Below are 13,340 nucleotides of genomic sequence, written 5' to 3'. Positions count from 1 at the left end.
CTCTCCTTTTCCATGCATTTACTTATACAACTCAGCTTATAAACTTGTTCTTCAGACCTAAGGTTCAAGCAGAGGCCTATCTATATAATCTTTCCATCTCATCACATCCACTGGTCAAAGGAAAAATACAGAATTAAATCAGTAAAAATTAGTAGGTTCCCTCTCTGTTTCTGTAGATAAACAGATTGCTACAGGAGACCAAAGAGAAATATTCACATCTCTCCCAGATGCAAAAAAATAGAGAAGGAAGACAGAAAGGAAACAGTAATCAAAGCATAGATTATTTTCATCATGATTATCTTAGTTTCCAATGAACCAAGATCTTAACAATACAATTTACTACAGAAACAGTTTACCAGCACTTTGAGTGATGTCTAGGTGAACTGCTGCTGCACCAAACAACAAATTGTCATAATAAACCTACATGTACTTAAGCAGCATGTTACATGATGTTTGAACTAATCTGTGAACATTCTTAAGAGACACAAAAACTTACATCAAACTCCAGAAAAGTAGTTTCACTTCAGCTTTTACAATCCAAACAACTGTCTAGATTTTAAAAAGAACTTTTGCAGGCAATAAATCCTCCCTGTGATCTGGGAATCCTGAAGGACAGTGATTTTCAGTATAAAATCACACACTGCTTTTCTCCAATAAAATTCTGAAATGTCAAAAATTGTAACATTTGCAATAATACTAAACTCCACAATCTACAGATGAACTTTTACATCTAGAAGAACCCCACGAACAATATAAAAAAAACTAACGAGGTAGCACTCAAGTGCAGGAGTACTACAAGACCAGAACTGTTCACATTAGATCTGACTACACAATCATTATTCAGCCAAATACAGCAGCCACAAGGCCAAAGTAAACTCCTGTAGATTAAGACATCAGACACAATAAAGTGACATGAAAGTTGTGGGACAGTCACAAACAACTTACTGTAACACTTTCAAAAACAAAAGTGCATGAATAAACTACACTAGCACTATCTTCAAAATGTTCTGGACTCAGTAGCACTGAATGTCCTCTTTCTAAATTTAACCTGTAATCCCCATAATCATTTATATTCTTGAGGACTGGTTCTGCAATATGTCAATAATCTACTTTTAAGATTCCCTCAGAAACTCAGTAGTTACAATGGCAAATCTCATTTGTATGTGAAACTTTAATTTGCAGTTGATTTGCTTTCTTTTTTTTTTTAATCTTCTTGGGTTTTAAAGGTCTGACAAAGGCAAAGAAATATAAACCTGGACTTCAGCATGTAAAACACTGGTAGTTCAAGTGCCTGCCAACAGTAGGTGACTGCACTAAAACATGCGCATGAAAACTGGCTGACTGCAGGAGGGGCGTGCATTCTGCGTAGTCATTTTGTGCAGGACAGAGGACAACAGTAATAAAAAGAGGAAAGAAAGAGAGAAAACAAAAGTCAGATAAATGACTCTGAAAACCATCTCAGCCTCCTCATTTGGAGCAGATGAGACCTATTCCCCTAAGCAAAATGCATCACAGCTGTCAAAAGCTCACTGCTAAAAAACAGAAGTTCCAAAGCTGTTTGTCTACTTTGGGGCTACAGCCGTAGCAAAAAGCCACATATAATGTTGACTTGTTTGAATTAACTACTTATTAGAAATCAATCAAATTAAAAAACATTAAAAAAAAAAAAGCTGCCCTTTAAGCATTTAACCTCCATTCTGAGCTGCATATATAATGCTGCACTCCCTCATCTCAAGCAATATCCCTTAGAGGGCACAGAAAGTGAAATTTAAAATCCCTGCCAGGGTTAGTAAAAACAAATAGTGTTTCACAACTGATCTTTCAACACTCGCTCCCTCAACAATTTTGCAAAAGTATTCCTGAAAAGACCCTGAAAATAAAGATCAAAACTGTTTTAGATACAAATCAGAACACAGAAATGTATTTATTTAAACAATATGTCTATTTGTTTAAACAGACAGCTATACTATAACAGTATTTTCTTCTGAGGAACAAAAGAAAGGGAAGTTTAGCAGGTTCATGACAAGTTCAGAGTGTTGTGCTGTATTTTCCAGTGTACTCCATTTTACCATATACATATGGGATGCGAGATAAACTTGTCTAGTTCTGCCTACTCTCAACTTGCCCTTCTCCCAACTATATCCTCCAGTCTGACCCCTTGTATATCACAGACCATTAAGTTTCACCCAAATGACATCACATGAAGCTCACAGACTTTATGAGGTATTTTGCCATCTGACAGAGAACAAGGCACTGGAAGAGTGATCCCCATGAAAGACCTGGACTCCTGAAAATATCTTTCTTTTACTTAGAATAAGCTCAAGCTTGCTGGCTTTCAGGGCACAAGACAAGCTCATAGTTTTTTCCCAGCATTTTGTGAAGGAAAGATGAAAAGACTATTAAAATTTTCCTACAAAACACACTTTTGCCTTTTTCGGTTGCTGTCTTTAAAGGATTAGCTAAGCTTAGTTGGGTTTTTTTGTTTGTTTCGGTGTTATTTTTAATCTAGTGAACAGGTGTTACAGTTCTAAATAAAATACTTTATCTGAATTTTTATTGTGTACTTCAAACAAATTTGCATGCAAATTTATTAAACCCAATACTTTTATAAAGAATCATTGAATAATTTGGATTGTACAGGACCTTTGGAGGTCACCTGCTCCAAATTCTCACTCAAAATGGAGCCAGTTTCCAACTGAGTGAAGGGCCATATCCCAATCCATTTCTGAGCATCTCCAAAGGAGCTTCCACAGCTTCTCTGTGCCATTTGTCCCAAAGTGTTCGCTAACCCCATCGTTAAAAACTTTTTCCTAATATCTAATTGGAATTTCCTTTGTTTCAGCTTACGTCTCTCGCACTTGACTTCTGCTGCCCATCTACAAAAACCTGTCTCCACCTACTTTATACCTACCCATTAGTACATACTAAAACACAGCAATGAAATCTCTTCTCAGTTTTCTCAAGACTTAACAAATCCAGGTCTCTCAGCCTTTCCTTATACATTAGGCAGTCCAGTTCCTTATTCATGTTGAAGACTTGCTCCAATATGTCAATGACTTACTTTGATGACAGCCAACACGACATATAATATGATATGCGTGACAGGACATTTTACCTCAAAACATTCAGAAAAACAATATAATTTGAGAGGTTTTCAATAAACAAACACCCTCTGTACAATATGGCAACTTCAATATTATTCTTGACATTTAGCCCATACCAGAGTAGCTGTAAATGTTTTCATGGCTATTGGAAGAGACATGATCTGTCTAAACAAGTCACACATTAGAGAAGGTAGGTGGTGACAGTTTCTTCCCAGGAGTGTATTTCTCAATAGATACTCTACAAGTCCAAGCTATGGAGTTCAGAATATCCTGTAACTGTCCAAAGAACTATCTGGAAGAGATATCCAGGAAGAAAAGTTGAGGTTTGAGGAAAAGTCAACTTGAAAACTTACCAATGCCAAATCATCTCGACTGCAGTCCAGGGCAGCAATCATCACCTGTTCATATATTATCCAAACTGGACACAAAAGAGACATTAATGCAGATAATTGATTTTTTTAAGATAATGGGAAACACCTATAATGTAAATAAGATTAATGAATTCTGTCTGTATATTTTTCCCCTTCTACTCCCATGGATCACTACTGAAACAGGGACATTGTAAGAAACTGCTGGAATTAATTAAAAACGCATTTAAGCATTTTTATTGCTTTTAGTAACAAAGTACTTCTTGACATCTTGAAAGCCAAAAAAGCTCTAATTCTCTACTTTTCCTAACATTATAGCTGCAGTCTTCTAAACAGCTCCCCATTAGGATTTGCTCTCTGATCAGACCTGGAGAAAAGCCATTTGGTCTAGCAAGAAAACAAGTTTCCCTTAACTGTTTCACTGCTGAAAGTCCTACAAATGTTATCTTCTTCCTGGAGCTGAACAACTTCTCTAAATCAATGGCATATTACATTATTTTTGTTCTAGGCCTATGGAGTTCTTCAATGTAAAGAACTTAACAGTGTAGCTACATATGCTGCAGAAAAGAGAAGTTAAGGTAGAAGAAAACATGTAATGCGAGTATGAGAAGTACTAACTGTTTTGAACTCATGTAAATCCAATCAGCTGCACTCAATAGTTCATAGAACTGAAACAGAAGCAAATGTCTTCCAAAATAAAAATATAAAAGAAAAATAAAATATAAAAGAAAAATAACAAAAGCCCTCTCATTTTTAAAAACAGTTTCTATGATATCAATTTCCTTTTTTTTTTTAAAGAAAATACTCTCTCTTGCTAAGCACACAAAAGAAGAGAAACAGGCATTAATTTTCCTGTAACCTCTTTTCCCCATTTGAACTATTTGTAAGTTATATAATAAGTTATAATATAATCTATTTTTATTGTATACTGTATATATTTTTCCTTGAATGTAAAAATAAATACATACAGACAAAATACAAGTAACATATATCCATGATATAAATCGTATATTATGTTTTTAAAATAAATTCTGAACACAAGAATAAGATACGTTTATAGTTTATGAAATGGCTCTCCCCATTCAATCAAACATCTACTTTGATACTCTAACCCTAGCACATGTTAGTGTCAAATATTAGGCAAAAGAACACTTGTAAGAGAATCAAATAATCAGTCCAGCAAGATGTGTTTTTCTAATTTGTACTAGGGCTTTCTTCTTCAAGCTAAAAAAAAAAAACACCAAAGGCCTTATTCCTCTACTTTGAAGTCCCACTCTATAGCTTTGGACTACTGACTGGCCATTAGAAAATTCCAACTTTTCATTAAAATAATGATGTTGATAATAGTACCCCCACCCTTTAGACTGAAGAGTCAGTAAGTTATTTTTCTTTTAAAAATTCTAGTAATGATAAAATCTCCCCCTCCGATTACAATGGATGGCTTCTGCCTAAGGAGGCAAGTTACACAGATATTCAAATAATCTACCCTGTTGCATTCAGTATTTTCCCTTCTACATGCATTCTGAAATTAGCCATTGTAAGATCCAGGTATTTCCTGAAAATACATGAAGCAACAAGACTAACATCCATCATATACAACTCATTCACCGTCCGTGGCTACCCAAGAAAGAATTCTAGGCCTACTGTAGGTTTTGGGTTTTTTGAGGGGCGGTTGTTTTTTGTTTGTTTGCTTTTAAAACTGTATACAGTTGCCATTCTGATACTACTTTGGAAAAAAAACCTAAACAGAATGCAAATATGAAAATGAATTTCAGATACTTTAATGAATTGGCTAAGAACCTCAGGAACATTGCAGTTAAATTATCTAATGAATCCTGAATGTCAAGTTTATGAAGGAATAAAACACGTATATCTTGAAAAAAAGGACAAACTCAATCTTGACAAGAAAGGAATGACTCAGCCTGTAATACTGAGAACAGTGTTTCAGAAAGGCATTGGTAAGATCCAAGAGAAATATCAAGCTCCTCAACAATTTCTTACTAAAATACAATTCTCCTAAATTATTAGCAACATGGTAAGAAGAAAATAAAATCAAGATGAGTTCTCAAAGTTCTTCTAAAGCAGAACGAACCTACAACAACTCTCTTGCAGGTGGGTGTATTAAGCTACCCATGAAGTCTAAAAACAAGCACGTTCCTCACAGTTACAGCACAAGACTCCCTCACAGGGCAGGACCTTCTTCAGGCATTGAATCTCCAAACACATTTCATGACTTACTGCTACACATAGAGGTGTCTTCAATACATGATACTTTGGGTAGATTATCCATGTATTTATATCCAAAAAAGTACACCATTTGCAATGGGCAAGCTCCTTACAATGGAAAGAACTCCAGAACACAATTACAGCTCAGAGAGCGCAATACAGAACCAGAACAAAGCATCGATATAAAAAAAAAATCCTACCTGCAGAACTCCAAACCCAACACTGAAAGATTCCTCACCTGACAAGAAAGGGAGGCAAAGTGTCTTTCCAAAATGGCTATGTGGATTTTAATTCCTGGAACACTGTATGAAGTTAGGCATTCGAAATTAAAGTTAACTTAATAAACTAACTGAACAAGTTAACTAACTGAACAAAGTTAATCATATGAAATATTCTAACTTTTATTAGTAAATACAATGCACTACTGTGGCTGCTAAAATCCACTTGTGACTATATAACAGCAGTTAATAAAATGAAAGAACCATGACAGAAATGAGTATCTGTATTGAATTACCTGAATTATAAAAAAGGGAAAAAGAAGAAAGAAGAACGGGCTTTAAAATAAAAATCTGTGTGAGATTAATAGGCAAACCTATACAATCTTGACAGCACTGTGTTATACTTTGTTTTATTTTATGCTTATATCAAAGTATGCTATTGTATTGTGACATGTTTCTAAGCAAACCTCTTTTAGTATCAAAAGTTACATCCAAGCTTCCGTCTACTGAAATTAGTATAAGGTAGTTAAAATCCCCTGAAAATAATAATTTCATGAATTACCTTCAACTATAATATCACAAAAGTAATGTTGTAATAAAACCAGTCTTAATATTAATTCCTGCAGTATGTATGACTTGATTAAGGAATAGCTTTCTCTGTTATAAAAAGGCACTTTTCACTTTTTGCCACAGTGTTGAAGAACGGAGAATCAGTCAAATGAAAGCAAGATAACAGTTTCACACTAGGTTTTCACATAAAGGTCTAATCACTAATATTGCAAACTAACAGTTCCAGTAGATCTGTTTTCACTGCAGCCCGTATTTGGGAATGAAATAAAATCTAGGAATTCTGGCAGTCTATTAGACTAAGAAAGTAATATATATTTCATCAACATCAGCAGATACAGAAAGACAACAGAAAAGTACAAAACAGAGGCTGAAAAGAGAAAACAAAATCAGACAATGGAAGTTTTAAAAAAAAAGATTGTTTACTTACTGTCATCTCCAAGTTTAGACGCATATTCATTAATTAGCTCTTCTCCAACATCCACTATCTGTTCACTGTTTCGGTAGTTTTCTTCCCTCCATTTCCTCATTTTATCGCGCATATCTGGGGGCAAAGGGGAGAAAAAAATAAAAAGAAAATACTGAGATTTCCAGATAGTAATGGAATTTGAAGTTTATTTCTGAAAAATATGCAAATGAAGAATTGGTTTAGAGAGCAATAGATCTAAAAAAGTGATTTCTACTAACATTAGAAAACTACCAGAGATCAGATAGGTGTACCAGACCTCTGAAATCGTCTCACACAAATCATGCTCATGCTCGAATATAATCGATTCAACTTCTAAGTTTGCAATCTCTCAGGTTATTAACATATGCAGTAAAAAAACCTTGTACCTACTTATACAATAAATAATGAAATTTAATGGACATTACCCATGGTTAGGAAAAATAAGCTACAAGAGATTTCTCCCAAGTAGTTTCACACTTACATTTACAAACAATACTAAAATTGCTTTTCTGTTCCAAGTGAATAAATTTTCCCTTGAAGTATTAGAAAAACTACACTGCTCACATTTATGAGCGTAAGCAAAATGCTGTGAACTTCCACTCTAAAAAGAATCTACATGCTCTTACAGAAAGGAGCCTCAAGAAAGGCAGACATGCAAGTGAAGGCTTTATGCACCAGGGAAGTGCCCAAAGGTATAAAAATTATCACTGTTTATCTAGGTAAGCTAGAAAAGATGTTTTATTTTAGCATTAGGATTTTTGTTTCAAGAGTACATTTACTATAGATCAGATCTCCAAAACAGCAGGCATATTCATGCAGTCAGCTAGAGCGCACTACCTAGCCTAGGTTTTATTTATCCTCTGGATCAAGAAACTGCTAAGAATATGATTTTATATACACATATACATTTATATACATATAGATGTTCCATATACAAGAACAAATTTTGACTAAACTTAAGGAAAATAGTTTGATTAATAGATAGTGGTTTTACGAATATGAAGGTACCACAGTAACTGTTGCCAATATTTTTTTTAAACTTTACAACAGCTGGAAAAACAAACATAACGATAGATCTAAACACTGTCCGTTTTTCTTGCACTTCAAAACACATAGTTAACATAACTGACAGTTAAAAATTAAGCACTGAACTTTCTTCCATCCACCTGAAGCGATCTCGGATTGCTCGTAAGACTGTTATTGTGCTACATTTTGTATTTTGAAATTCAACCAAAACCACCACTGGGTTACATTTCATATGCATGGGTAAAGTTAAATGGTTCTAGACACATGATGGTCCCTGGAAATTCAAAGCTAGACAGCAAGAATATGAGAGAACACAAACATTCACAAAAGCTGACAAATTAAACACATAAAAATAAATAGGTTGCCTGATATCCACCCACTCATTTACTTGGAAATTATCAATGCCTCCATTCCAGTGCGATTCCAAATGGAATAGTGTCTGAATTATGTATTAACAGAATGCACATCTACCATTCATCACCCAAGTACAGCATTTACAGTGATAGAAAAAAACTGCAGGACAGAGAATAGTGTATCAGCTGATGACTGAAAAACAAAGTAAAAAAAAATGTTTTCATTAATGTGAATCTGTCAAGAGGCTCATTAGTGTTAGAAATACTGAATTTTAAGTTAAAGGTAGAAGAAAGAACATGCTAAAAATTGCAGTAAAACTTACACAGGGCTTTTTACAATGTTGTCAAACGTAATGAATTTTTTACTAAGAAAGCTATCAAAAGAGTCAGCCAATAATAATTTAAGTTTTAGAGGCAAATCTACATACAGCACATAATAGAAGGTTGGGCACTAGCAGTTTGGGACTTTATAAAAAAATAATTGCTGAAGAAATGTTTAGTTTTAATTACAATTACTCCTGTCATGTAAATAGGCTGGTCTTGAGCAACTGTTATATTTGTTTTAGTCTGAGATTCTCTTAAATTAGCAAGCTTTGCACATATAAATCAAAACATTACAAGTTCAAAGGAGCAGATGCACTTGCCACAAAGTTTGCTGTTCCCTAAAAACATGCAAGCAGCCTACAGCAAGTCAAAAGAAATAACCTGTGTTTTATTTTTGTGTCTGTTAAGGCATCAGTTAATTTGGCCTGAGCAACCAGATAGGAAGTAATCCTCTTATAACTACTTATACTTCAACTGTTTAGTTGGATCATAGTTTTCAAGTCCTCAATACCTAAAAGCACCTGATGAAACGTAGGAAGTTACCCCATTAGCAGAGGCATACATTGCATACCACAAAATGTTACCTTGACATATAACTGCTACCACAAGCAGACACTCGGGGACCCCACAGCCATTCTATTTCTAGAGCTCATTTGTATATTGTTCTTCTGTTACAGACACCAAATCTTTCACCACACCTCAGCTCCACCCACTCTCACCTTACAAAGTATGAACCAAATCAAAAAACTCAAAAATCCACCAATTCAACAAGCTTACCTAAAGGCAGAGGGTGTGCAATGCTGACTGCTCTCTGCGGGTGTCCGGGCTCCCGGCCGTACCCGGACACCTGACGGGCGCTTTGCAGGTGCAGGCAGAGGCAGAGGCAGAGCTCAGCTGGGCACTGCGGATGCTGCCCCTAACCGTAACAACTCCGCTTTCACAGTGGTCTCAACTAAAATCCCACCATCTCACCTTTGCCTGTTGTAATCCCATAAATTCATATCCAGAATAAACTGATCTGTCCCTTTGATTACATTTGAAAATTCGGAATACCTAAAAGGAAGCAAACACAGCAAGGAATACAACAAAAACACCTCACAAACAGTTAACCGAACACAGATTATGATAGAGATAAAATGTTAGACTGGGTTCTATTTCCTAGATTCTTTCCATACAAACTAAATATGAATTCAGTTTCTAAGTCATAGGAAGGAAGCAATTTCATCATCTGAAGTGGACTCTAATGACTAGAGACATTAAAGATAGAAGTGTTCCGTTTTTAAATTCATTTGAGATTTTTCTCTTTGTTATATACCATGTTCCCCAATACCTACATTTGCAAGAAAATGGCCTCACATACACAGGCTGTTAAACTTCATCATATAAAGCATTTTAAGATATTTTCAAAAATGACAAAGAATTCCTTGAAAAATGTCTCACTTTCCTGTCAATGTAACAAAAACTCTTAATGTGCCACTACTTGAGCAGCGCAATTTTTAGTATAGAAAATAGTAATACTAATTTAATGATCCAGAAAACTTAAGTAACTTAAGCAACAGTCATCATGAGCTATTAAAAATCTTCCAAAATATTCTTTTCACTTGTTTTCAATTTATACTAAAAGAAACCTAATTAAGAGAATATGCCATCCCTTTCTCTTTTTGGTTTTGATATCCAGTGAAAAAGAAATATCAACCGAAACAACAGTTGCTGCAACTGCATTCAAAGATCTCCAGAAAGCCTGTCTATCACTAGACAAAAGTCTCTCCTTCATTTTAGCTGGGTTTGAGATGTTAATGCTACTACGCTTCTGTGCAAGGTAGAGAAAGAAAAGAAAACCTGGTTTATTTCGTCCAAATATTACAATATGTCAGATGAGTTTTCTGTGAAAGTCAATTGTTATTTTATTAGTTCTTGACCATCATGACTGCTTCTTGTTTGCAGACCACACTAATTCTGCACACACAAGCTAACTTATGTGCTCCAAAACCTGCTCCTAAAATGATGTTATCCAGGTGTATTTTTTTTTCTTTTTTTTTTATTTCCACTCATGGGCCAAACTCATCTTTAATGTATTACTGAAACCATGGTAAATATTTACGAACACCTCTATAAAGTTCTACACAGCGTAAGAGACTCCTCTAAGAGGCTACACATCACCAGTTATGACTGACGCGCTAACCTACTACATCATGCGTCTTTGCCAGACCTGCAATTCTTGGTTCCCTGCCACTTCATGTAGTTTCTAATTCTTGTAAATATGAAGGAAGCAGGAAATATAATGCCATTTTCTACAGGACAATTAGCAACAATGACCAAAAAAAAGGAGCAACATACTACCTTCATCTCAAATAAATAAGCTGTAAAATATGCGATGCATAACCACATATTAACATTTCTTTAACACCATACACCCTGAAGCCATGTTTGGATCGTCTAAGTCCACTGATCAAGACCCTGAAGTCAAATGCAAGGTTTTCCTGCTCCACAGATTTCAAAATACACTTTAAAGCTCAGGATACAGCACCAGACAAAGTAAAGAAAGAAAAATAAAGACAACAGCTCCAACAGTGGAAAACACCGTTATTTTCAGTAATAATTATGTTAATAATTATGTAATTAGCAATAATTATGTTTTAATAATAAAAATGTTACCACCCGTAACATTTAATCATGGTCAAAACTCCCACCTTTGTCACAAAGAACCTGAGTGAAAAGCAATACAAGGTACAAACTGTATTTCACTTGTCTCACACTATTCTTCTTCCCTAACCTCCAATCATAGTGTCATCTTTGAGCAATATGTAAGTAAAAATCATCCTGTTTAGAAAGGACTGAATATACAAAGGACATTTTTCAGATAAATATCAACCATATACCTCGTTCCATAGAAATTAAGCATTTTAAGCAAAATATCTTTTCCCCTACACCCCAAATCTTTGATTTGGATGTAAACTGGAAGATACCAACTGAGAAGGTGATATGATAAACCTCCCCAGCTGGTCCCTGAAAATTTTTCATTCAACATACTCGTATGCAAAACCATGCACCTAGCACAATGCCACAAATGTCAATCAAAACTCTTGGAAATAGAATATGGAAGTTATTTCTAAAAGTAGAACGCTCACCTCAGAATGAATTAGCCAAGTCCAAAAGTAGTAAGCTTGAGCATCCTACACCTGGCCTTTACATTAGAAGATAAAGACCCCAATTCTGCAATACTCTCAGCGAAAACAATCTGGGGCTAAACGTACAGAAACATAGCCACAGTGCACATCACCTATCCTGTGAAAAATCTCGTTTCTCTTTCCAATCATTGACACTCGAGAACAACAGGAGGGAAAAAACTCTGTATCTCTGGGTTTTGTAACAATGTATGTTCAAGGAAAATAAAAACTGGAATTAGACAAGTTGTTTTAGAGCAACTTCTGGGAAAGTCTAACAATAACACCAGTAATGCTCCATACAACTTCCTTTCCTGTACAGTGGCCTGCCTGCTCTCCATCCAAGCTGAGCTTCACAACCGTTATACCTTCTCACAAGAGATAAAAAAAAAATGGGTAATCAAGCTTTTCCCAAAGTGCTAAATTAGTCTAATGACATCATGGTAATGCAATCAAATATCAGGGCAAAACTACCTACAAACCAACCACCAGACACACTGGCAAGAAAGCCCTCTTCTTCATTCTTAATCATTTAGTTACAGCACTATTTTCTTCAATATCAGCTAAAATATTTTCTAAGATTAATCCAACTTGAGCTGAAAACTGAGTATTTCGAATTCCACTTTGTTTTGCCTCAGAGTCCTACAGAAAAAGGTGCATGAAAGAGAGCATGGGCACTAGTTCTGATGGGCAAGTTACTGGCATCTGCTAAAACACACCCCGTGCAATGTTCCTCCCCTTATCCCCATACTACAACACCAAACTAACCAATGCTCTATGGTCAGGGAATTATTCTATTGCTCAATTATTTCTTCACAGATTAGCAGTAAATAAATAAAAAAACAAAGATCACACAGCTTCTGTCTACCTGTATAACGTTTGTAACGTACGGGATCACCTAGCTAAGGGTTCCTCCTTTATTGCCAAAATTATGAAGAATTAATTTATTCCTGATAGGAGGCTGTAATGGTCTCGAGTGCTATATGAACTCATGTTTGAATATGTACTGCTTAGAAGAACCATTGAGAATGCCAGGTAAACCTCAAAAAATATCGCTATATGAAAACTAAATAATCGTTATGATCAAACAGATATGAAAGCTGCAAAGACCTGGGGAGCAGGATTTTCAAAAACTTCTGTGCCACTTCAGGGCTTCTGGGAGTTCCTCCACAAATCTTTATCATCGAGTTTTAGGAAAACCTCAGGTAATTTTCAGGCACTCCAAAAGGTGAACTATGACGCAAACTGCTGGCCCAACCAAGAGGCCATTTTTTTTTACAAGCACTGTGTTAGTATTTTGGGGGGGTGGGCGTCGGAAAGCAGGGGTGGAACAAACGCCGTGCCGCCGTTCTCTGAGGAAACGGGGGTCCGTCCCTACAAAGCGGAGGCAGCTGCTGGAGGGCCCCCGCCCGTACCGGCGCGTGGGGAGAGCACCCCACCCGGGAAGCTCACCCCATCGCGTACCGGGGACAGGCACGGGGCCCGCTCTGGGCGACGTGCGCGTTACACGCCGGCGGACCTGCGGTCACCGAGGGGCCGAGC

General features: G+C 36.1%; 1 protein-coding gene across 1 annotated transcript in view; it reads right to left on the bottom strand.

Moving 5' to 3' along the window:
* Positions 1–7,025, bottom strand: part of EMC2 (ER membrane protein complex subunit 2) — a 35,993-nt gene extending 28,968 nt beyond the window's left edge. Inside the window, exons 1-2 of the mRNA XM_009706140.1 lie at positions 6,914–7,025; positions 3,458–3,522 (exon numbers count right to left, since the gene is read on the bottom strand). Coding sequence (XP_009704442.1) covers positions 3,458–3,522; positions 6,914–7,025 — 177 coding nt within the window. The remainder of the gene's footprint in view (positions 1–3,457; positions 3,523–6,913) is intronic.
* Between the last annotated feature and the right edge of the window lie 6,315 nt (positions 7,026–13,340).

The sequence above is a fragment of the Cariama cristata genome, unplaced genomic scaffold, assembly GCF_000690535.1.
Source record: "Cariama cristata isolate BGI_N322 unplaced genomic scaffold, ASM69053v1 scaffold16068, whole genome shotgun sequence".
NCBI lineage: Eukaryota > Metazoa > Chordata > Aves > Cariamiformes > Cariamidae > Cariama > Cariama cristata.
The sequence above is the reverse complement of the archived record's forward strand: the minus strand, read 5'-3'. Positions and strand labels throughout refer to the sequence as shown.